General features: G+C 41.6%; 1 protein-coding gene across 2 annotated transcripts in view; it reads right to left on the bottom strand.

The window, feature by feature from the left end:
- The window catches only part of CUL1 (cullin 1), a 102,196-nt gene that overhangs the window by 18,435 nt on the left and 58,230 nt on the right, over positions 1 to 25,531 (bottom strand). For both annotated transcript variants that reach the window (XM_040643862.1, XM_040643861.1), the window contains exons 3-9: positions 22,703 to 22,877; positions 20,473 to 20,640; positions 16,515 to 16,565; positions 16,225 to 16,315; positions 14,921 to 15,084; positions 9,838 to 10,000; positions 8,850 to 8,980 (exon numbers count right to left, since the gene is read on the bottom strand). In XM_040643862.1, the coding sequence (XP_040499796.1) occupies positions 8,850 to 8,980; positions 9,838 to 10,000; positions 14,921 to 15,084; positions 16,225 to 16,315; positions 16,515 to 16,565; positions 20,473 to 20,640; positions 22,703 to 22,877 (943 nt within the window). The remainder of the gene's footprint in view (positions 1 to 8,849; positions 8,981 to 9,837; positions 10,001 to 14,920; positions 15,085 to 16,224; positions 16,316 to 16,514; positions 16,566 to 20,472; positions 20,641 to 22,702; positions 22,878 to 25,531) is intronic.

The raw sequence follows: 25,531 nt of genomic DNA on the forward strand, positions 1-25,531 counted from the left end.
AAGTGGACCCCCCCCCTGGCCCCCCCCCCCCCCCGCAGGCTTCGGAGGTGCTGCACGCACTCAGGAAGTAAAATTAATTTTTGTATTAAATAATGGGCAAAACCCAAGCCAAACAAAACCCCAAGAACACTGGAGACAACAGCACAGAGAGGCCTCACACACCATCCAGTGATGTGACAGTCTCGCCTTTTCTTACTGGGTTTTTTCTATTCCATCATCTCACCTCCTCTGATAAAGCAGAAATCGCCAGTTTCTCTGAGTGTGGTTTCAAGAGGAAAATGCCGAGACAGAAACCGCACCAATGTAGCCAGTGCTGTGTATTCTCATCACTACAACCTCTGGCCGCGGGCTGCTTCTGCTTCTGCTTCGATCGTATGGATTTACCTTGTAAACTTGGCTCTGAGTCTCAGACCATAAATAGCCAATCTTTAATCATCACCTTTGGGTTTGATAAACTTCTACAAATTCCTGGTCGCAGTTATGTACCCCGGTGGGCTTCCATCACTGACCCCAGCCCCTGCTCTGACTCACGCCTGCCCTTGCCTTAGCTCGGAGGGGAGGCTGGAGTCCCTGCCTGCGGCCCCTCCGTACTACTGGTCAGTACCGAGGCTCCAAGGTGACTCGAGTCAGGCACAGAGTAAAGACAGGTGACAATACTCGATTTTGAAAGCGGAACTAAGTTGGACTTGACTGGAAAAACTGACTCCTCTAAGAGAAAGAATGATGTTGCAGAAAGTAATTATTACATTAGTTCAGAAACAGAAGCAGCGCACCTAGTGGTGGGGGCGGGGGTAGGTGGTGAGAGTTCACAGGTGGGCTCGAATCCATCTGAAGCCAACCAGGGGCGTCAGGACTTAAAAATACACAGCAAAGACGAAACCAAAATGTAGTTGGATGTGGGATACAAACTCAGATCGGATAGCGAGAGGCTTCCGTAACTGGGCTGCCTGTGCAAGATGACAGCCAAGCCCACAGCTGGGAGAAAGACGGGTGTATCCCAGATAGAAAAATTAAAGAGTGAGCCTTCTCACAGCCTGCTTATCCTAAACTGAAAATGAACACCTGTGTAATTTCTCTTTTAAAGAAAATGGCAATTCTTTTCAGCCTATGGCAAGACAGAAAATAGGTTCACGAATTCAGCTGTAGGCTTTCTGAACCACTGTCCATTATCAGCATGTATCAGTTCTTTGTGTAATTAAATTTGTCAGTTTGACTCACTGTATGAAACTGCCTCCTTCTGTCCTAAAATAGCTCCTTGACCCCCCCCCCACATCTACTACATCAGAGCTTTTTAAAAAATGTTTTATTATGGAAAAAATTCAAACCTCATCATCAAAATAAGAAAGAATAGTAAAAGCAGCCCCCATAATCCATCACTCGCCTTTAAGGGACAGCCCAGGATTCTCTCACTCTGCCCTCCTCCTACCTAAGATTTTAGGGATGTGTATTCCCACCCTTCTGACCAAACAAAGCAGGCTGGACTCCAAATGTCAGGTTCCTTGGCCACTTTTATCGCTGTGCGTGTAACTGTCTTCTATTACCAGCATCCGCACAATGGTCAAGTCAGGACCAAGTCACTGAAACATTTTAGTCCTCAAGATAAAGGGGATCTTGGCCGTGTGAAGGAAACCCACACCTGCCAGGAGCACCTGCACCGTGTTCCTCTGTTCATCCTGGTGCAAGTTCATACAAACAACTGGGTTCCTGTAATTATATCTAACCCAACTTCTCAATCCGAAAACACGGCTTTTTCCTAATTCTGGTAGGGTCCTAGATTCGTTACCCCTTCCTTAGTCTTACGCTGAAAAATATGCTGCCCGAGCCTTCTGATTTCATCTCTGCCTACGTAATTCTCCATTTCAAGCACTTCCTTTTATAAGCACCGTCATTCCTGGAGCCAGAGCCCCGGGCAGCTCCTGAAAACGCCTCCTCTTGTTTCAAGTAGACAATCTCTCTCTACGCTGCAAATAAACCTTCATGAGTTCACTCCCCAATCCATCTCCGCAGCCCGACACCCCCACTGTTAGACCCACAGCCCTGCTGGACATCAAGGGACCTACAAGCCCACTCTTGCCGATTACACTTCGGTCCCAGTTAGACTGACGTTACTAAATCAAGATATGGTTTCAAAGAGGACTCTGTGCTTATCTGTCACCATTTCTGCCCTAAAGGCAGACAGTGATGAAATATTCTCTTCTAATCTGATTTATGCGAAGCCCCCTTTGCAGGGAAGTACAACAGCACCCAGACTGCTGCGAAATCATATGCTAATTAAAAATTCAACATGGAACCCACTGCATCATCAAGCATTCATTAGCAAGTACTCACACATCTGTATTGACTCTTCCTGAACTTTATTTTGGTATTTTGCTATAAGCTACCATCAAGGGAAATTATAAAGCCATCCAAGGGCTTGGTATCACATTTACTAGTATGTGTAGTGTTGATGACTGTCCAGGTTACTGGTGTTTTCTTTAGGATGGGCCACTGGGGAGAGTATTCTCAGTTCCGCATGCCAATAAAGTTATTCTTCTGAGTTACAGGCTTATTCTTTATGATCCCTGGGAGTCCAGGAGCTGACTGTACTTCACAGTCCTGACTGCCTTTACTGGTAAGCTCTCCATACTGATGGCAAAGAACTGGAGGCACGTTTGTGACCATCTCTAACCACGTTACTAGACTCCACTACATGCAATCTGAGCACTATCTATCTCAACACTTGGCTTCGTTTGTGTTTCTTCTCCTTATTCTGCTACTCTCTCTCTCTTATATGCTGTTGTCTTTTATGCGTTGTGTAAGCAGCCTTGAATCCTGCTGGCAACAGGGAGGAGTACAGTTAAAACGTTAAGTAGGCTGACACCCTATTCTGCACAAGGCAGTGGGCTAAATTCTGAAGATATGAAGATGGATAAAGCCATTCCTATAAAAGACATTTTCACAGATATTTAAAATATAAAATAGTGTGAATGTCATATAAATAGTCCAACATGCTACTACTTGAAGGAGGTGATGGGGAAAGGCTTGTGGAAGAAATGGCATTTGAGCTGGGTTTTGAAAGATAAATAGGTGTTTACCACATAGGAAAAGAAAGGGACGTATGTCTAAGAGAGAAGTAGGAAGGTACAACAACAAGGCATAGTCATGGAAAGGTGAGCAGATGATGGATACGATGAGGATACAGAGAAACGGGGGATAAAACTGGAAAGGGGCTTCTGGCCACGCGGCTCCTGACTCTTCCCCTTTACCATCATTATTATGGCATCCTTATCATGGGATACTTGGTACACAAGACTCCAGCACTAAAACCACGAAGAGTACAAACTGTAACGAGGTGCCAGCCACACGCTCCAGGGATTACAGTCAACGGCAGTGACAGGGAACACAGAGGTGACCCACAGCTAGAGAGGGGCACTGGAGAGCACAGAGGTACAGGATGGGGGGACAGTCACTTAGGGCTTGAAGAGAGAGTGGACAGTTCTTTTTAGAAAGGAGGATCTGAGCTGGCCTTCAAAGCAGGACAAAGCAAGCAGAAAACAGGGAGGAGCGTGTTACAGGCAGAGAGGAGATCCTGAGTGTAAGTAAGGAAGTGATCTGGCAGGAAAGAAAGTTCATGAGAATGTGAGTAAATCAGAAGAGGATTCTGATTTAACATAATATTGTAGATTTAATATACTATCATAGAGAAGAGGTTTTTTTTTTTTTTAAAGATTTTATTTATTTATTTGTCAGAGAGAGAACACAAGCAGGGGGAGCAGGAGGCAGAGAAGGCAGAAGGAGAAGCGAACTCCCCACTCAGCAGGGAGCCCGATGCGGGACTCGATCCCAGGACCCAGGGATCATGACCCAAGCCGAAGGCAGACACTTAACCAACTGAGCCCCCTAGGCGTCCCCATAGAGAAGAGGTCTTATTTCACTTTGTTTAAAAAAAGGATGAAGAATGTGCAGTAAAACTGTCAACAGCATTCAGTAGTATTTCTGAAAGACAGAAGTGCCAGGCCTCAGGAGGGATGAACAGGAAGGGAAAGGAGAGCAGGAAGACCCGGGGAGAACGAAGTCATGGGGCCCAGATGAACATGGCGGGGCAGGGAAGGGGGCTCGCCCTCACCGTACCCACACATCAGGGAAGACAAGTCAGGGCAGGGCTGGCAGGCAGGCGCCCTTACTGGTTCTAGAGGCCGCCGAGGCCATGACCAGGCTCAGCAGGAAATCACACCGTTTTAGGTTATGAATGTCACGGGCAAAGGATGAGGTCGAGGCGGTACAACCCACACAGCCACTACCTACCCCTGGCCCTGTGCAAGGAACAGAGGGCGGAGAATGTGAGCTTAGAACCTGCAATACAGTGACTAGGCAGATGAGGTCACGGAGGCTGGATGAGAAGACAAAGCTGAGGCATTTTAATTCGGGATTCCTGCCATCGACCCCATCACAGGAGTGCCATAAATGTTGTTGAATGAATGAAAACAAGGATTTCAAGTTCATCTGCAATGTCTGCCGGCCCTTTGAGTCGCGATACTGGCCAGCATCATGCAGCTAGCTGCTCTGGCAGATAAATGATCCGAGGACCCAGCACAGGGCCACTGTGGGCTTCAGTCCTGTACAGAGAACACTTAGAGGTGTGGGCTCTACTTTCAAGACACTCCGCTTATGAGCGAAGTGTACAGGGCCCGTCCTCCTCCTATATTTTAATACAGATTCTTTCTCTAGTTACTGTGCCAACGACTGAACACACTTGGAATGCTCTGGCCCATCTAGGTAAGCACACAGGGTCTTTCAAATTTTTGACTTCAAAGACTTTTACTGCCCTGTCAGTGTGCTAACTTACCATGCTGCCCCACTCTTCCCAGTCCACAAGCCATGCCTATAAACACACTCACCTGTTTAAGATGATTTATCTGGTTCTTTGTTCGGCTCTAAACCAGTTTTAAATCCCATCCTTGAATAATTTTTGTGTACAAGGTTCCCAAAGTCCTACTGGTACCCCAATGCAACGTTGGCTTCTCCTGCATCCGTTATGCATGACTCGGCACATTAGCTGAGCTCCATGTCCTCAATCGTGAGGACCTATAAAAGGCTGGGGAGAATTCTTCCAGATGCACTGGAATCCTGCCTGGTGGGGGGTAAGATGCACCCACACTGGTCTGCCTTGGCCCATGCGGTCTGATGCTCTCTGTACTCTGGGGAGCCCTGAGCCCAACTGCCTTCCTGAGCACTCACGGGCTGGCGGTTGGGGCAGGTACAAGCAGTGGCACGTCTAAAAATAGCCCGTGTGTTAAGGGCTCTCTTTCAGTGACGCTTGACAAGAACTGCCAGTTCTTGCTGAGGTAAAGAGAGGGAGAGACCTTGGGTTAGTTATTCCAGAACGGCCTTTAATTTTAAAAATTTGCTTTTAACTAGAAAAAAAAAAACCCTTAGGAAAATGCTCAGGTAGGTTTTGAAGGCACGAATACAAAATATTACTTTGAATCACATTACAAGTTTGAAACCTGTAGTAATTTCGGTCTAGGCCAAACTAATCAGTAGTAGACCTAATTTTCTAATTAATACCTTTCGTGGCCAGTTAAAGCAGAAGTCCAGCTTCTAAGTAAAATCATTTCTCTATTTGTGGAAACTGCACCTCTTCTGTTTGGTATAAACAGAATCATAGGACCAGATAAGAAAACTTTTTAGTCCTCAAAGAATCATTTACACAGGGCCTTCTATGACATTTAACATGCTCACTGTAAATGATTTTCATACTGTGATCCAATTCAACTGGGCAAAAATTTTCAAACTTTAAAGAAATTTTGTTCTCAAAGTAATTAAATCCCACTTTAAAATTATGTATAATAATAGTTTTTTTTTTTAATTTATTCGACAGAGATAGAGACAGCCAGCGAGAGAGGGAACACAAGCAGGGGGAGTGGGAGAGGAAGAAGCAGGCTCACAGCGGAGGAGCCTGATGTGGGGCTCGATCCCATAACGCCAGGATCACGCCCGGAGCCGAAGGCAGACGCCTAACTGTTGTGCCACCCAGGCGCCCCCATAATTTTTTTTTTTTTAATTAAGGCAAACAGTCTCTTTCCTCTGCTGCTTCTCCTCCAGCATGAGTGGGCTCTGGAAAACCATCATGGTCTGGGTTACAATACATCTTTTCCATTTGCAATATTCATGACAAAAGTACCTACTCAAAACTATTTATGTTTCAACCAGCTGTAGCTACGCTCTCCTACAATAAGTATTTAAGCACTGCCTGTGCGCCAGGCTAATAAGCACCAGGTATGCATGCTCTTTCTTGAGCTTCTTCAAGTTTCCTGGGCTTTCCCATCACTGGTGAGTAAAGGCAGCAGGTATAGCCCCGGCTGGGATGGTGGTGTAAGAACTCATATGAATCACTTAGCAAACTACAAACTCTGAGTCAACTGAAATAAAAGAGTAAGATGGAAATTCAGGAAAAACTCTTGCAGAAAAGAGAAAAAGTATTTGCTTTCCCCCAAAACCATTTTTCTTCACAACTTAGAAAACCAGTTTCATTAGTTCAATATAAAAATGGTTTTTATGGAAATAATTATAATAATGTGTTATTTTACGATCAATAATGTATTTTTAAAAAATGTCTAACTTTTGAAAGTTAAGGCAGATGCCATACAAGTTTATTAAGCTATATAGATGACTTCATGGGGAAAAATGCTGTTTCAATTTTTAAATTCAAGGGAATCACTGGCTTACATTTAAGTAATAAACGGATTATTGAAAAGTTTAATTTCCAGTAAAATATAACTGCTGGTAAATACAGTTTATTTGTGCTGTTTACTGCTGACAGATGAAGGTTCCACGTATAAAGAAACAATTTTACTTAGAAACTAAACTTTTTGGGGCGCCTGAGTGGCTCAGTCGTTAAGCGTCTGCCTTCGGCTCAGGTCATGATCCCAGAATCCTGGGATCGACCCCCACACTGGGCTCCCTGCTCGGTGGGAAGCCTTCTTCTCCCTCTCCCACTCCCCCTGCTTGTGTTTCCTCTCTGTCAAATAAATAAATAAAATCTTTAAAAAAAATAAAAAGAAACTAAACTTTTGCTTTAACTGGCCACGAAAAAGTAAATGTCAGATTCAAGATTCACCAAGTATCAAAAAAGAGGAAACAAAAGTACTTGAGAATTATAGCGTGATTATTTCTCCATCCAGGACCTTACTTTGCTTTGGAAAAGATGGATATTAGAAGTAACACCCCATCATTCCCAAAATCATCAAACTGGATTCATCTACACCATGGACCACCCCCCCCGGCCACCTCCCAGCACAGAGATCACCCACAACAGGTCACATAAAAAAGCAAATTCTGCTTCACGCAGTTACTACTCCAACCCACGTCTGATGAAGTAACAGACTCACCCCTTAACTCATTTCAAGGAAAGAAGTCATTTACTTGGCTCTGCCGCTCATGTGGCTAAACTGAGTCTTGATATAACTACTTCGAAAAACCTTACATTATCGAAAAGCTGGCCCTTCCTGAATCACACGTGCGCGCGCGCGTGAGTCAGGCCCTTTAGAAAGGAACATTTAGTCTGGAAATAAGAAAAGCCATCAAAATGTAAGGATAATTTTTAAATGAGTTTTTAAAAGGAAAACTGTCATCACTGCTGAGCACTTAGCACTTACGCACCAGATTTAATAAGCACTTTACATGTATTACTTGTTCACAAAAACCCTATGAGGTGGTCACCGTCATTTTTCTCTTAAAAAAAAAACCCGTGACACAGACAGGAAAAGCAAGTTAGCAGCAAGGTCACACAGCTGGAGCTGGGGTTTGAACCCAGACAGACTGTTGGGGCCACGCTCAACCAGGCCAGGGTAACAGCAGCTCCACGATGCCAACCCCGCGGGTCCCAGAGGCGGGACTTCATGCTCAAGCTCACACTGAAACCTGGAGACCTCTTCCACAACGCACACTACTAAGCCACGTACCTTCCCTCTGGAAAGTGCAAAATTAATTATTTTATCAACCTGAAGGGCGAGGTTTACATTCACCCCATTAGTAATTCATACATGGGTCAAAAGGGAAGCAGCAACCCATAAAAAGAAATCTTCCAAAGTTAACAGAGAAATGAAGATTTTAAAAGATGTATTAAAGATAGTATTATAAAAAAAAAAAAACAACAAACAGTATTGTCAAAAATAACGTTAAACACAAAACAAATCAGAGATGAAGTTTTCTGATTCAGACTAAGAGCCAACCGTGTCCCCGAAGCTTTTCTTCATTAGTTCTCCCAAGCACTATCAAAATTGAAGTGCGCAACAGGGACAAAACCAAAGACAACTCACCCATCTTTTAGGAATTCGAGGTACTCCCTACGTAATTATCACCTGAATTATAGCTGCCCTAGCAGGGACATTCCCTGTGCCTCCGGGGGTGGTGGGGTTCCTGAGGAATACTACACATTTCAGGGCCTATCCAGGGCAACCGCCCTGTGACCTTCCACGGGAGGGCAGTCCTCGGATCAAAGTCCCCAACAGGTGCAGCCTGTGGCCCTCGGGGGCCAGAGCCAAGCGTCTAGGAGGCTTTAGCCTGTTCATTCTATGGAAGAATCTTCTCTCTTCTAGCTTAAGGAATGTAATTATGAGAAGAAATGAAGGAAAAAAACTATCAAGAAATGACATCCTTAATGCCTACAAGATCCCAGAGAAAAGTTTATGGAGGAATTTACTGAACAAAGAGGTTTCGGAACCTTCTACTTTAAAAAGCCAAAACAAGAACCTACAAGAGTTCTAGTGAAATCCTACACTTGGATTTGTAAATGGAGGCACACGACTCATGTCTGCAGGTCCTGTGTGGAAACAGTTAGGTCTAATTTCCAACTAAATAGTACTTACATTTAAAGCAGCTTCTCCACACTTTTCAATTGCTGCAAGACCCTGATTATGAATGTGTGTCTCTAGAAGTTTTTTCAATTCTCCTAGGCCATCCTGGATTCTAGATACAAGATTATACATGCGACCCAAATCTGAAAGAAGAAGGTGCCACCTTTATGCATTGAGACAAACTTTGCATATCCATTCCACTATGTATATATACTGTGATAGATACCTTGAAATAAAACAACGGTGTTTTTAGATCTAAATAATAAAAAATGTTTTAATTATAACCAAATATTTTGCATTTAGTGTATATATATATATATATTAAGCTGAAAGTAACAATGAAGTTATTATTGTAAAAGTTTATTTTTCCCTTTACTATGAGAAACCAGCAACATAATAGAAAAAAATCTTTTTATCAGGAAGTATATCTGATACTTTCTAAAGTTCTCAAGACTGAGATATTATTTCTGCTAAATATATTAATAGGCACTCAAATATTTATTTTTAAAAAATGAATAAATTTAGGGAGTATTTATGAATATCCATCTCAACTCTACCAACAATTGAGTAACAAAAGGGCCCCCAAATTCTTCATTTAATTTATGTATGGCATATGGTTGATTTATGAAGGCCAAAGAGAAAACTTTTGAATTCGGACAGTAAAACCCGAAGGGTAAAAGGAAGACTTTTACAAACTACTAGCCTTCACATCTTGAAGAATTTTCAAAATAAAAATCAGGGGTAGTATCATTTAACACTAAAGAGTATGGAGCAAAGTTGCATTCCAAATTGAACTGAAAAGATGTTCTTCCCCCGAAGTCATACCCCAAACCCTCTACAGAGGTCTGAAGTCAATACACGACAAGGTACACACACATTAATCTTCTAAAAAATGACTGATGTTGGTCATACTGTTAGCTCTGAGTCCAGAATGTCAAACAACTTCCAAACTGCAGATCGTAACAGACACGCACACACGTCTTGCGTCTGAGAGGCTCACCTTCATTTTTGTCAGCATCCAACAAATTCTGGAATTCTGTGTGGAAAATTTCCAAGTGTTTTTCAATGAGCACCTGCTCACACTTCCTCGCTAGCTCGTCCTGTGTGCTTTCATGAAGGTAAACCTGGACTCTCCGCTGTTCCTCCAGCAGACGGGCCTCTGCCTGCAGGAATTCATTCAAGTGAATGCTTGGATTCCTTTTTAAAGAATTGTTATGTGAATAATGGCAAATTCAACTCACAAACCTGCTTTAATAAATTAAGAAAAAAGGGAAGGAGTCCTTTGATTTTGGGTGAACACCAACCATATTTAAGTGGTCACTGATGTGCTCCATTTTCTCTGCAATATATTTCTACCTCCAGCTCCTTTTAAATTTTAAATTTTGAAAAATTAATTTTTCAAGGTTATCACTGTTAGCAGTCCAAAGGAGTTTACGTCAGTTTTCTTCCTTCAGATACGTGGCATTTCACCTCTTGGGGGTAATATCCCTATTCGACACTCTGAGGACCCTATGGATCCTCCCTTATACACAGACACCATGTTCAGAACCCCTGCTTCTGACTGAAAGCTACCTGGAATCAAGAGTCACATGAATATATTCCCCAAAATGACCACATGGAAATCATAATTAGTAATCAGACTTTTAAAAAATTTTAAAGAAAAACATTATAGCCTTCTCTTGTCAATCACTGAGTACACGCCCCTGTAACTTTTGGATTCTCTATGCATCTCAAATTCTTATAATTCCCTTCAAGGAAGAGAGAAAAACAAAGATGTCATTTAACAGAGCAGCAAAATAAAAAGTCCGTTTATTTTACAAAGTATTACCAGAAATGTGTGTGGCATAAAGTATCACCAAGAAGCCACTAAATTTTCAAGGTAAGGACAAAATTTCAATGATAATCTCAAATTATTCAGGTGATCTGAATAAAAGAAAAACTATTTGGTACTGTAAAAGTGCTATACTTTCTAAAATGATTTTAAATTTGGTATAATTTTGGAGAAATCTAGAAAAATTCAACTTGAAGAATAAACACCCAAGAACTAAGAAAACAAAAGAAACAATGCAGACAGGATTTACGCTGTCAGGAATTGCTAACAGTGGGAATTATTTAACCACAGAAGTTAGAACCTTATTACACATTCAACAAAATAAACTTGGAAATTATCTGTATTATACATCAAAATGTCAACGTCCTTAAATATAGAAGGATCTCTGAAAAAATCAGTAAGTATATTCAAATAAAAAATGTGAAAGGAATTTATAAAACAAATATAAAAAACCTAAAGTTTCTGGTATGAGGTAATGAAACTATAGCATATTTGGCTAATGGAATACTATTATCCAGTAAAATAAGTATAAAATATGTTAATGTAACCAATTAGTGTGTAGGCTGGAAGAGGTTATAAAAACCTACAGAATTATTCCAATTTGGTTTGACATACATACTTATTAACAGTGTCCCAACCTTGAAGGTTTATGTTATGTTTATGTATTTTCCAAAAAGCCTAGAACTAATGTGTATATATTTTTCTGATTATGAAGTTATTGTGAACAACAGGAGCTTTCAAAATTATTTATTTGTTTGTCAGAGAGAGAGAGGGAGAGAGAGAGAGATAAAGAGCACAAGCAAGGGGAGCAGCAGGCAGAGGGAGAGGGAGAAGCAGGGTCCCCGCTGAGCAAGGAGCCTGACGAGGGACTCGATCCCAGGACCCTGAGATCATGACCTGCGCCAAAGGCAGACACTTAACCAACTGAGCCACTCAGGTATCCCAACAACAGGAGATCTTTATGTGCTTTAAGTCAGAAGTTCTAAGTTAAGCACATACTGCTTCAGATCTAAAACTTCCCTAAGCCTGGGGCGCCTGGGTGGCACAGCAGTTAAGCGTCTGCCTTCGGCTCAGGGCGTGATCCCGGAGTGATGGGATCGAGCCCCACATCAGGCTCCTCTGCTATGAGCCTGCTTCTTCCTCTCCCACTCCCCCTGCTTGTGTTCCCTCTCTCACTGGCTGTCTCTGTCAAATAAATAAATAAAATCTTTTAAAAAATAAAAAAATAAATAAATAAAACTTCCCTAAGCCTGTTACCTCAGGAATACAAGCTGATACAGTATAGGACATGCAAACTGAAAAGCACCACTTTTCCTGGTTCAAGTAATACCTGTTTCCTAGAAGAACGTGATCACTTTGGGCAGCAAAAACTCAGCTGTCATAAACACTGCTTTCTCCTAAAACACACTTTTACCCCTTCCCAGATGAAAGATAAGGCTTTGGTGTCACTGCTGACTCCTTCTCGGGAGGGGGGGGGGGCACAGTGGCCTTCCCACCCCTGCAGGACAGTGGGTAGCAGCATTCTACCGCAGTACCCTTCTTGCAGGGGCCAAGAGGGAAAGGCAGAGAAAACTGGCACCTCAGTGATTACAAAAACACTGAAGAATAGAGGGGCCTCAGTAATAGCTTATTTTATATAGAAAGAAACCAAGGTATCAGGTGTTACGTCATTAGGTTTTAGGAAGGCCAGCCATTTACACTCTCTGTGGATTCTCAGTCAAGTAAGTTCTCGATCATTACTGTTAGATAATTATCTCAGAACACCAGAATCAAATCAAATTCAAAATGACTCAAGAAAATCAAGCAATTAAAGACTGTCCCTATCAATTCTATTAGGATTGGTTTGCAGTGAAAACAAAATGAAAAACAGACCAAAAAAAGTAAACAAATTAATGAAGTACCATATATTTTAAAGTCTGTGTGAGAGACGTTAGTAACCTAGAATAGTTAACAAATATTTTGTAGCTCACATGAGCCTCAATCACATGAGACAGCAGGAGAGGTTAAAAACCCTGATGTGGCTTAGGGTTGCTCACTCATCAAAGCCATCCCTATCGCAGAGAAGCCAAAGACTCTCAAATGTTTCCAATAAAATATCCCTGGACATCACAGAAAAGGGAACACAGACCCCAGGGACTTTGCACACCTAGCCCAAACTGGCAGCTGAAAGCAGAATACTTCTCAAAGGCTCATGCTTTATCTCCATTTTGTTCATGAGTTTTGTATTCTATTTCCCGACAGAATGTTTTAATATAATTTCTCAAGTCATTAAATAAAATGTGCCCTCTTTTATCCTGTGGTTTTGCACATTGTCAGGCAGCTACTGGAGGCTGTGAATCACTACGCCTGTACTACCAAACACTTGTAACACGCTTGCTCTTTGCCCAGCACCAAATGTACATATTACAAAATTATTATTCCCAGTTTACAGATGAGGAAATGGAGGACCAGAAGGGTTAAGGTCAACTCCCCAGTAAATGGCTGAGTAGGGATTTAAAACTAGACTTGTAGCCCAAGGCTACAGGCAAGAGAATTATTCACATGGTTAACTTCCAATTTTGTGCTTACAGATCCTCTGCTGACTCTCTGCATTATGGACTTTCAGAAGGGGACAGAAGTTATGTTTGGTAAGATCCAACAGGATTTGGGCCAAACTGTTAATCCCGCTAGAAAGGAACCCCCTTTAGGAGCACCAGGATGCAGGAAGGCAGGGTCACACCAGGTTGGAGACATCCAGACCACTGGGTATCTTTGCTCCTCAAGCGGCCTTTGGTTCCAGGCCCGATTTGCTTGCTTTGGGAGTGCTCGCGTAGCTCTGGCCTCACGCGGAGGACAGGAACTGAGAAGCCAGACACGGGCTCGCGCCGCTCGTGCGGGCGTGCGCCCGGACACAAGACCCCGCTCTTAAAAGCAACATCATACACAGCAGAGTTCAAGCACAGTGTGGTCATGGAAACTGCACTGCCGGGCTGACACAGGAAATAATAGGCAACTATGCCCCCAAAGTTCATGCGTCAGGCAGCTGACACCCCGAGGGAGCTGGTTAGGCTCCGGGATGGCACACAAAAAAGCTCATTTAACCCACAGACATACGCAAAGAACTACTACTATTTCCAAATGTAAGACTTCTGAAGACTTCCATTTTTGTTAGGCTTTGAGATCTCAGAAATCTGTTTGTCAGGGACTTTCAACTTCAAACTTCTAAGGCCCACTTGTAAGCACGACCTCCTATGGGAAAATGCAGCCAGAAACCACACGTGAACGGGGTGGGACTGTGTGTGCTTGCAGAGAGGCTCACCGGTGCCCCCACTGAGCTAACTTTCCATCTCAGCACGTGGAACATGTGGCTCCGCACGCACGCCCTTCGCTGTCCTCGTGCCGAGAGAATCAAGAGCAAAGCAGAGATCAGGCACCGTTAGCTCGGCCTCCCGGAAATCGTGGACACCTTGGTAAAGGGGTCAGCAAACGAGAGCCTATGGGCCAAATCCTGTCGGTACGATTTCACTGGAGCACAGCGACACTCATTTGTTTAGCTGTTGCACGGCTGCTCTTTTCATGACAACGACGGCGGCAGAGCGACACAGCTACAGCAGAGACCACAGAGAGCGAGCACGAAGTCTAAGGTATTTGCTATCTGACCCTTTACGGGATGGGCTTGCTGGTTCCTAACCTGGGTCACCCCTCACAGTGAGAAGTCCAGGATACCTGTCTTCCCAAGAAAGAGAACAAAAAAACCGTTGCCACTAGAACTTCACTGTAACGTCACTTAGCACAGAACACACGATCAGTTTTAGATTCTGTTGTTTCAGAAGGACCTCCTCTGCTAGCAAGTTGAAAGCTGTACTGGAGAGTGTTAGAGAATCTTTCAGACTCGAAAAAGCAAACATCTAAAGTTTGCAAATCTAATAATAGTTGCTTCTTAACAATTTATTTTCTCACTGACGCAGACAGGACTGTGGCTCCCGTTAGATATACACAGACATGCCAGGACACAGTTCAGACATAGAAGTCGCACAGCTCTGACGGTTCCGTCCTCAGAGCCTCAGAGAGAACACTGAGCCAGAGTCTCAGATGAATTTATAAAAGCTCCTTGGGGCACCGGCAGAAGCAGCTGCACCTCCCCGGACGCTACAGGACAGCACGGCCTGAGAAATGACCTATGCAAAGCTGCCCACCTGAGAAAGAAGAATTCACCGGAGCAGCAGGAACTCTTTAAACTTCGGTCTACTCCAAGTGCCAGAGTTAAGCTTACCTTTTTCATATACTCAGTAACTGGGTTCTGCTGCAAGAATTCAGTGCTCTCCCTGGTATAGAATCTCTCCGTGTCAGCCAAAAACTGAGATTCAAAGGACTCTTTATACACTGTCAGCGTAGGGCCCTTGGCAAATGCATCGTCTTCATTCAGCCCCAATTCCACTAGAAATAAATAGGAACTATATTTCAATTACCCCAGTTTTTGTTATATTTTACACAATACACCTAGGTGTGTAGCATTCAGTTTATGTTTAGAAAGTAAATGGAAAATGGTGAGGCCTAAGGCAAACCCGTTATTCACTGGTACTCAAGTACACTGTTTCAATGAAAGAAAAAAGATACAAAATCCAAGACATGAAAGTAATTCTGACCCACGCTGAGCATGCTTCAGTTATTTAAAAAACTCTTACATTTCTAAAAGCTTAACAATAATAAACATGACATTTATTTTTAATTGAAGTATAACTGACAAACAGCCTCCCGGTTTCAGGGGTCCATCACAGCAATCCGGTATTTGTGTACAAGATGGTCCCCACAGTTAAGTCTAGTCCCCATCTGTCCCTGAAAGAGTTATCACAATATTATTGCCTCCATTCCCTATGCTGCACCTCGTACCCCTGTGACTTATTTTATAACTAGAAGTTTATAGCTCCTAATCCCCTTCACAGATTTTCCTGCTTCCTAAAAATGACTAAACTTTCAGAGAAATACGATGACACCTAAGGTTTTTTTAAAAAATATTTTTAATATTTTATTTATTGATTTGACACAGAGCACAGTGAGAGGGAGAAGGAGGCCCCCAGCTGAGCAAGGAGCCCGATGCGGGGCTCGATCCAGGACCCTGGGATCATGACCCGAGCCGGAAGGCAGAGGCTTAACCTACTGAGCCATCCAGGCGCCCCGACACCTAAGTTTTAAAAACACTGCATCACCCTGACACCTAGTTTTTAGAACACTGCATTAGTTTATCGGTTTCTCATCTCAACTGTTCAAGCTGATAGACTTCTGGTTATCATCCATTAATGACACTCTATCATACTATATGGACAGCAACTCAATATGAGACCAGAAAATAATTCAGATGTCTAATTCCTCAAAATTCCCTTAAGGTACAAAGATCAAACAGTTTTTACGATGGGTAAAATCAAACAGAATCACACTAAAGGAGAATTCTGAGTGCCCCTGTAAATGCAAACAATATTCTTAAATCTACTAACATATCTGTAAACGAATCTGTTAGAACACTGTTACAACCGTCATTTGATACAAAAACTCTGAATAAATTAAAGGGAAACTGTTTACCATAAGACTGTACAACTCCACTGATGAGTCTTGTATTGATGGTTTCACCGTTTCTTTCCTTTTCAATCAGTTTTAAGACAGCATTCGTTACCTTTGGGAAGGACCAAGAAAAAGACGTGTAGGTCAGAGACTACAGTATGCGTACTACTACACATCTCTCAGACTGAGCTCATTAGGCAATGCAAGACGAGAGATTCTCAGGGACATTCTAAAGGAAGGGGAGACAATGCCCAAGGAACAAATCTGTGAGGGGTTTTGAAAGGAAAACATGCACTCACACAAATAGATACCTGTTTATTCAGTGGCCTGAACAGACAATCTCTCCAAGTCACCAATGCAAGCTGGATGAAAAGAAAAAGGAGAAGCATAAAATGTCTATACTTTCACCACGTTTTTCTAAGACTGAAGTCATAGGAATCAGCCTGAATTTCATTGATCAATATTTCTAGATTATACCTGGGTAACAATCTGTCGTCAGGATGAAATGAGTCACACTCTCTTGAGTTAACAAGTTCAGGAAGTATCAGAGTGCAAATGTTTTATTAGCTCACATTTTAATAATTAAGATAAAAAGAAAATCTGGATTTTAGGAGAAAATCCATATCAGCTTACAGGACAACAGTGGATTCAATCTCTAACACAGTTCCCTGGCCCAAATTTAATTTCTGACCTAACACACTTACTGAAGATAATTCCATTTATCAGAATTTCCTAATAGTAAAGTAAGTAACAGACAATAAAAATTTAGCAAGTTCTGTATCTTAATTGTGGTGATTTATGTTACATGGATGCATACAATTGTAAATGCACCAAAATGGACACTTTACATAGAAGCAGTTTACTATACACAAATTACTCAGATTTCCCATTTTACTTGTATTTGTGTGTGTGGGGGGGGAGTCTTTGATGCATTTTTAAAAGTTTTTAAAACTTCCCACAGAGGTCATGCCAGAAAATCACTATAAAAATGACCCCCCCCCAAGAGAAATGTTATAATTTGTTCATGATTTTTAAGCTGTTTGTTAAGAGAGGTATTTTTCAGAGTAAAATTCAAATTTACAACAATTCAGTACTCAACATGAACTGTTGAGGAACTCACTTAAACATAAATGCTTTCAGTCTTATTTTTCCCAAGTTTAACCACAGATAAAGCTGGGTTTATGTAAGATCTATATTTCAGAAAAGATTATATGTAACATAATGATCTTTCACTGAGTGATATTTCTACCACACAAAAAAAGACAATATGAAAGCAATACTTAAGAGAAAACTATTTTTTTTTTTTTTAAGATTTTATTTATTTATGTGACAGAGAGACAGCCAGCGAGAGAGGGAACACAAGCAGGGGGAGTGAGAGAGGAAGAAGCAGGCTCCCAGCGGAGGAGCCCGATGTGGGACTCGATCCCGGAATGCCAGGATCACGCCCTGAGCCGAAGGCAGACGCTTTAACGACTGCACTACCCAGGCGCCCCGAGAAAACTATTTTTTAATTAATTTATTATTTAGAAAAATGTTAATTCCAGGGAATAGTTAACAGAGTTATATTGGTTTCAGGTGTCCAACAATTCTACACTTCTACACATTACTCACTGCTTGTCGGGGTGAGTGCACTTCTTAATCCTCACCCCCTCTTTTCCCCCGTGTTCTCACCCACCTCCCCTCTGGTAACCATCAGCTTGTTCTCTACAGTTAAAAGTCTGGTTTTTGGTTTGTCTCTTTTTCTTGGTTTGTTTGTTGCTTAAATTCCACATATGAATGAGATCATATGGTGTTTATCTTACTCTGACTTATTTTGCTTCGCATAATACTCTTCACATTCATCCATGTTGTTGCCAATGGCAAGATTTCATTCTAAGAGAAAACTATTTTTAATAAAGTATGGACAATACATACTTGTGTAATAGCATAAAAATAAGATTTCAAAATTAGAAACTATGATATCTAAAAAGATGCTGAAAGCAAAGAGCCTCATTTTTCAGGAGAAATGCAACCCCGGGGCAACTGTTTTGAAAATACATTTTCCCTGTGTAAATTCTCGGTCGTTGTTCTTCAGACTTCTTTAATGTAGGAGGGAGGCACGGGAAAATGTAATGCTATGGCCATGAACTTCTAGTAAAGACACACTACACTTTCCAAAATAACTTTTTTCCAAACATTTTTTTAAAATTAAGACAGACTTAGACAGCTCTAAATTGACTCTGGATAATTTGTCACTTTGAAGGAAGAAAGGAAGAAGAGTTGGCAAGATAAGAAAGAAGGGCCAAAGGTACACCAGACAGAGTTCAGAGGAACAGAGTCAGGGGGAAAAAAATCTTGCCCAATCACTTTAATGTATCAATAATGAAATTAATTTATGTCCTCTGGTGGACATGAAAGGAAAACGACTTTCCATAATTAAAAAGGAAGAAAGAATTATTAGGAAAAAAGTAAAACTATATATATATATTTTTTAATTTAAAGATTTTATTTATTTATTTGACAGAGACAGTGAGAGAGGGAACACAAGCAAGGGGAGTGGGAGAGGGAGAAGCAGGCTTCCTGCCAAGCAGGGACTCGATCCCAGGACCCTGGGATCATGACCTGAGCTGAAGGCAGACGCTTAACGGGCGAGCCACCCAGGCGCCCCTAAAACTATATTTCTTGACAAGTTATCCCCGCCCCCTGGAACTTCTGGAAAATACAGTAAGAGATCACTGTGCCCAACTATTCCACTGTGTCAATTGATGCCTGAACTTTAAATGAATTCATCAGGTTCACTGGAAGAACACACAGAGGAAATTCTGTTTCTAGACAGGGATATTAAATTGACCTCTGCTAAAATGTATGGCCGCATATTTCTAAAGGATTTAAGGATGTAGAAAGTGTGAATTTTCAAAGTAAAGAAAAAAATAGAAGTAGTCAAATCTTGAGGTATACTTGTACTTCTATTTTCTTTAATTGTTCTTGAATACAGCCCACAAAAAGTTAAATTATAATGACTCTTAGGAGTCTGTGATGTTATTGTATGGTACACGTGGTGTTTCAGGTCAAGGTGGCATCCAAGAGGAAATCAACCCAAATCATGCTGATTCCTACACTGACAACTTTCAGTCTCAAGAAAGCATTTGTAAATGCTATTATAAATGTTATCATACCAACATTCTTGGATATGGAGAGGATCTCATTATGCAGAACTTGACATTTTCACACCACTGGTTCAAGGAGAGTACAGTCTGTGCATCTGACAGCCTGTTCTGAACAGACAGGCCGTTCTGTGGCTGAGTCCTCCCCTTCACTGCGTTATGGCATGGGTGCTCCAACCTGACTGCATATCAGACCCAGCTCGAGGGCTTGCTACCACACACTGCTGGGCCCCAGTCACCTGCATTTCTAACAAGCTCCCAGGTGTCTAAGATGTGGTGGGTTTGGGGACACACTCTGGAAACCAATGGGCCTAGAACAAGCTTCCCTGACTGAAGAAACATATTAATGAAGATGATTTAATCACTCAAACTTCGCCTTTTTTAAAATCTACTTTCATGGGGTCTAAAAGAACCCCTCGATTTTCTTTTCTGTCAGTTATCATATTATTTTGTCAAGTGAGAGGGTAGGAGGACATCTCACGGCACAGTCCTCTCCTTGAACAGCTTCCCAAGCCACAAGACCACGAGGGCTGATCTGTGAGGTCTGGTCTCAGGCCGGGGGCTGCATTTGCCAGACGTGGCCAGCGCATGGGATGTCCAGCCCTAAAACTGAGACAGTTCCAGGCTCAACCAGATGGCTGGCCAGGTAACTGCAGAGAAACTTGTCATCAGTCAGTGAACAAGTGTGGAGGTTGTATCTTAGAACTCCAATTTATTCATCCTTCCCCTTTCCTGCCACAAGATATTTAAGGGTCACTTAACTGATAAATTAAAGAAAAGCAATTAGCCTACTATTCTGAAAATAGCTTCGTATTTGCCTAGATTCCCCTACTGACAGGATGAGGAATCACTAAGAAAATACACATCTGGGGGCGCCTGGGTGGCACAGCAGTTGAGCGTCTGCCTTCGGCTCAGGGCGTGATCCCAGCATTATGGGATCGAGCCCCACATCAGGCTCCTCCGCTATGAGCCTGCTTCTTCCTCTCCCACTCCCCCTGCTTGTGTTCCCTCTCTCGCTGGCTGTCTCTATCTCTGTCGAATAAATAAACAAAATCTTTTAAAAAAAAAAAAAAAAGAAAAGAAAATACACATCTGAAAGGTGTTTAAAAATATATATATATCTTACAGAATAGATCTCATAGATTCCTTTTCGTCCCTCGTCACATTCACGGCGAACCCAATGTCTATTGAGGTAGGCACAAATTCCATTCAGCACTTTGCTTGAAAATCGATAATCCTCCCACTGTTGAGTGTAGAACTTCAGGACACTCTCATCCATCAAATCTTCTCCATCCTAAAAACAAGTTAACTAATTTGTCACATGATAAAGATAAAATTTAACTAAAACAAACCTGCACTAAAACACATTGATGTGTTTGGTTTTAGATGAGCTTTTAATTTCATATACAAAAACATGCTCATTAATACCAATTCTCAGCAGAATATAGCTTGGCAGAATCAGACTGAAGAGAGAAATTTAATAAATTTTTTTCAAACTGCAACTTTTTCATGGTGGTATTAAATATGCATATACACTCATACAAAGAACCTGGAACTTTTATTTATTTTTAAAGAACTGTGAACCTTTAGAATGAGAGCAATGTGTTTTTATTAACAAGAAGGAATTTACTTCAAAATCATCCCTATTTTTGATATTTTCTATTTAAACTTAAAATGTCCTATGACCACAGGGCCAATACTATTCGGTTTTTTTAATGCATCTTTTTCCTTCATTAAGTTTATCTAAAAATGATAAATGTATAGTTTTTGCGGTAATCTGTTACATTTCTATAATAATAATGGTGCAATATTTCTTCTTCTTTAGCAAGACCGCAAGGGAAAAATATGCACTTATCAAAATTATTTTTACTAAGATTTCCACAATTTAAAGCACGAATTTTTGTGTGAAGGACCAACTTGACATTTTTTCTCAGGCATTAATGACAGCCACCAAGTAAAGCCTAGCCTTTAAAAACTGCAGGTTCCACTGCAGCGTCCCTGAGCAATCCTGTGGCAGAAAAGCACCAGACATGAAGCAGGAGGGAGGCAGCCCCGCTGGGAACTAAGGCCCCGGGCAAGACGCCCCCTTTGCTCAGCCTGAGTCTTCGACCAGACTAAGAAGCGAAGTTCCACAAATACGTGGTACACAAGTGATCCAACAAGCCTCGTAAAAACCTGACCATACCTTGATACAACCACATTTTTGCTCATTTAAATTTAAATAAGAAATGAACTATAAAATGTAAAGCTAAGCCACTCTGGATTATAGTATACGACCTTTTTGTAAAAATGAAGAGAGATCACTGATACAGCACGGCTACCAACACTTTCATACAACACAATATGCTACTGTTCCTCGCCTTACTGATGAAGAATAATCAATTCCAGTGTTCACTCAACAGTGTTGTGAATAAAAATAAGGACGCAGTGGGTTCGGCAAAACGTGAGAACACTGTTTAGGCAACATGAAAATTTTAGTCATAATTTGTGGTCAACCAACTATGGTCTGTGGGAATGATATTAAGTTTTCAATTACCTTGTAAAATATATTAAGGAAAACCATTTTGAAGCATGCTGAAATTTTTGCTTATTACCCGTGTAAATAAAAAAGTCTTTAAAGGATATACACAGAGCACAAATTTCCCAGGGTAGAAGGTACAGATATCTTCACTCACTCTATGTGCTACGGGCAGCGCAAGAGGAAGGAGCCACTTGCTCATCCTGCGGCTGGATGGAAGGCATCACACCCCCTTTGTTACAGAGGATGGAGACGGCAGAAGATGAAGGGAAAAAACACCATCACTGCCTGAGCAACGGCTCAGAGCAGGAGGAACCCACACTGGAAGGCCATGGATGTCCGTAGAGAAACCCATCCTAGCCAAGGGCACGATTTCATTATAGTTCTGAAATATGCTACACGACCATGTGTAAAAGGCAAGGTCACATTGGAAAAATGTGATTTCCAAAGGTTAGATAACCTTATGATCATGTATACATTTGTATACAAAACAACACACTGGGTTCAAAATACAACATCGGTCATCTGAATTCATAATTACATGCTTGAAATTAAAAGATTCATCAATTTCTAACAACCAAATATAAAATGGTTAGTAATTTAAGGAAAGTACTAGTATGGTACAGCTATCAAAAACTTCTCATTAACAAATCAGAAAAGGGCTTATGGAAGTTTCATCTTCACAATAGGTAAAAGACTAAGCAATAGCAAAATATCTTCACACACACATCAATGCCGGAAACAAGACTGAGCATTCAATCACGTTACAATCATCATTTCACTACTATTTTTTTACGTTCTATTATAAATGGTCAGCCATATGTGTTAAATATCTTACCTTAAGAAGATTTGTCAAGTAATTCTTCAAAAATTCTTTAAGTCGTTTGTATAATTCCAAGCCAACAAACTGAGCTCCCCCAGGCGTCTGTCCCTTTTTCGATTTGGAAGGAGGGACGCCAGCCCCTCGGGCTTGGTTTGACTGGTGAACACTCGTGCAGTAGTTATAAACATGACTTGGAGAAAAGTTAAGGAAATCAACAGGCATTATCAATGTCAACAGTGATTAATACCGAAATATTTTTAAAGACAGTATGTTCATACCAACGTTTCCAATCTATCAACAAAATCTGTTAAACCTAGATGGAAAAAAGATTCCATTCAACACAGCAATAAAGCTGAGGTCAATCAGCCCCAGGACTTACAAGCCTGTCACAGGCCCAGGGAGCAGCCTGCTGAGAATGATGGAACGTTCTGAGGAAGGTTGCGAAGGAAACAGAGGACCTTTTAAGATCATGTAATGCGACTGACCTTGTGGGATATCGTCCTGAGAATCAGAAGGCATGAGAAGAACTGGCAATTGGTACAAAGGTTCCAAATGAGAAAAACAATTACCTCCTTCAAGAAAAACAAACTATAACCACAGGTCTATCATGATGCTTAGCTATATTTCTAGAACTAGAAGCATACATTATAAATACCAAAGTAACAAAAACTTTATTTTAAAACTATTTATAAATGAATTTAAGGTTACATTTTGCAGACAAAGGGCAAAAAACAGAAGAAACAGCAGTGCAAGAGACCTCTTATTACCACAGAAAGTCATGGGTGTATAAAACCGACCAATCACAACAGAGCAGGGCTCCTACGAAGCTAAGAGGGGCTGCTAGGAGGGCTGGTGATGCGGGTCACAGACGACCCCGCTCAAGCTGACAGCAGCTGTGGGGGCTGCCGAGCACGGGAGACAGGACGGCTAAGGCAGAGAACTGCTCTACTTGTTGTAACCTTTCCTGCTATTTCAGTTCGTCCGCATGTAGCATTTCCGGGCTAAAGCTAACTGAAGGACAACACCACCGATTCAGAAAGAAAAATCCTTAAGACAAAATATTCTGGCCTATTTTCAAGTCAGTGGGTAAAGACAGTGGTGATTTCAAAAAATATTCCATACTCCAAAATACATTACAAATGAATTAAGAATTAAAATTTACAAACCGAAACTATAAAACAAAGAAAATACACACAAACCTTTTCCTGATCTCAGACTGGGGAAGGCTTTTTTCTTTTCTTTTTTTTAAAGATTTTATTTATTTATTAGAGAGAGAGAGACACCCAGCAAGAGAGGGAACACAAACAGGGGGAGTGGGAGAGTTAGAAGCAGGCTTCCAGCGTAGGAGCCTGATGTGGGGCTCGATCCCAGAACACCGGGATCACGCCCTGAGCCGAAGGCAGACGCTTAACAACTGAGCGACCCAGGCGACCCTGGGGAAGGCTTTTCTAAGCAAAGTCATTAAAGCACTTAATCTGAAATTTTGAAAATACTTCAGGAAAAGACATCTTCAATGAGTTACTATCTTTAATCAATTAAAATAATTAAAAACAATGTGAAAAAGTTAACCTCCACAGGAACATGGGCAGAGTACACCAACAGAAAATCGCAAAGCTGAAAGAAATACGTATCAATGGCCAAAAGTCTGAAACAAAAAGGAATCTTCAACCTCAGTAGTAATCAAAGAACTATATACCTTAAGACAATGAGTCATTTTATTAAATGTTACAAATGTCCAAGAATGGCAGATTTTAACACACGACGAACTCTCATAAACTCATGATCCAGTTTGGACAAATCTCATATTCCCACGCTTGTCTCATTCCACCTACGTCACGCCTCAACTTTTTAGGAAATTAAATAGGACAGATTTTGCAACAGACCTGTCCCGTACTCCTCCCTAATGCCACTCCTCCTTCCGCTTTCCCCAGGGGCAAAGAGCCCCATGATTTGGTGCATAGCATTCCCGTGAATGTCTTCATAGTTTGCTGTGAAACTATACGCGAAATTACAATTCTGTCTGTACTCACACGTTAGATACAGTACAGATCCACAAGAAATTACCCACCTTCTCGTTGACAGACCCTACCAATGATCACTTGGTGGGTTCTAATCTGGGGCACTTACACACAAAGCTGCAGAGAACGGTACTAGCAAGTTCCCTCACATCCATGTTTGAGTTTCTCACAGTACAGAATCGGCAGGTGACAGGAGAGGGCTCCCATTCACTTGACTACACCTTGTCGGATGTGCTCCGTGAGTCACTGGGCAGCCACCAGTGGTGCACACATTTCACTGCCTACATCCCGATCGTGGCTCATCACGGCTTTCATCAGCATTCGTCTGATTACCGGGAGACTAAGCAGCTTAGGAGTTTATCATTTCCATTTTCCCTCCTGTATATTCTCTGTCCTGTCCTTCATCATCTTTTCAAAAACAGAGTTTGCTCAGGCACTGACGAGAGTATAACATGATACAATCACTATGGAAAAACCTGGCAGCTTCTTATACAAATGGTGGTAGACGCATGGAGTAGAACACTACTCAGCCGTTTAAAAAGTGAACTGCTGATACACCTATCATGAATCAGTCTTAAAAACACGCTGAAGGGAAAAAGCCAGAGATGTATGGTTGCATTTATAGGAGGTTCTCAAACAGGCAAAACTCATCCATTGACAGAAACAAGGAGTGATTTCTTCTTTCTTGGAGTGCAAAGACGACGGACTATCAGGGGCTCCAGGGAACTCTCTGTATCTCGAGTAGGACACCATTTACCTGGGCGTATACACCTGTCAACAAATTCAAACCATCCCCTTAAGATCTGTGCAGTTTGCAGTATGTGAA

The sequence above is a fragment of the Ursus maritimus genome, unplaced genomic scaffold (genome assembly GCF_017311325.1).
Source record: "Ursus maritimus isolate PB19 unplaced genomic scaffold, ASM1731132v1 scaffold_3, whole genome shotgun sequence".
Taxonomy (NCBI): Eukaryota; Metazoa; Chordata; class Mammalia; order Carnivora; family Ursidae; genus Ursus; species Ursus maritimus.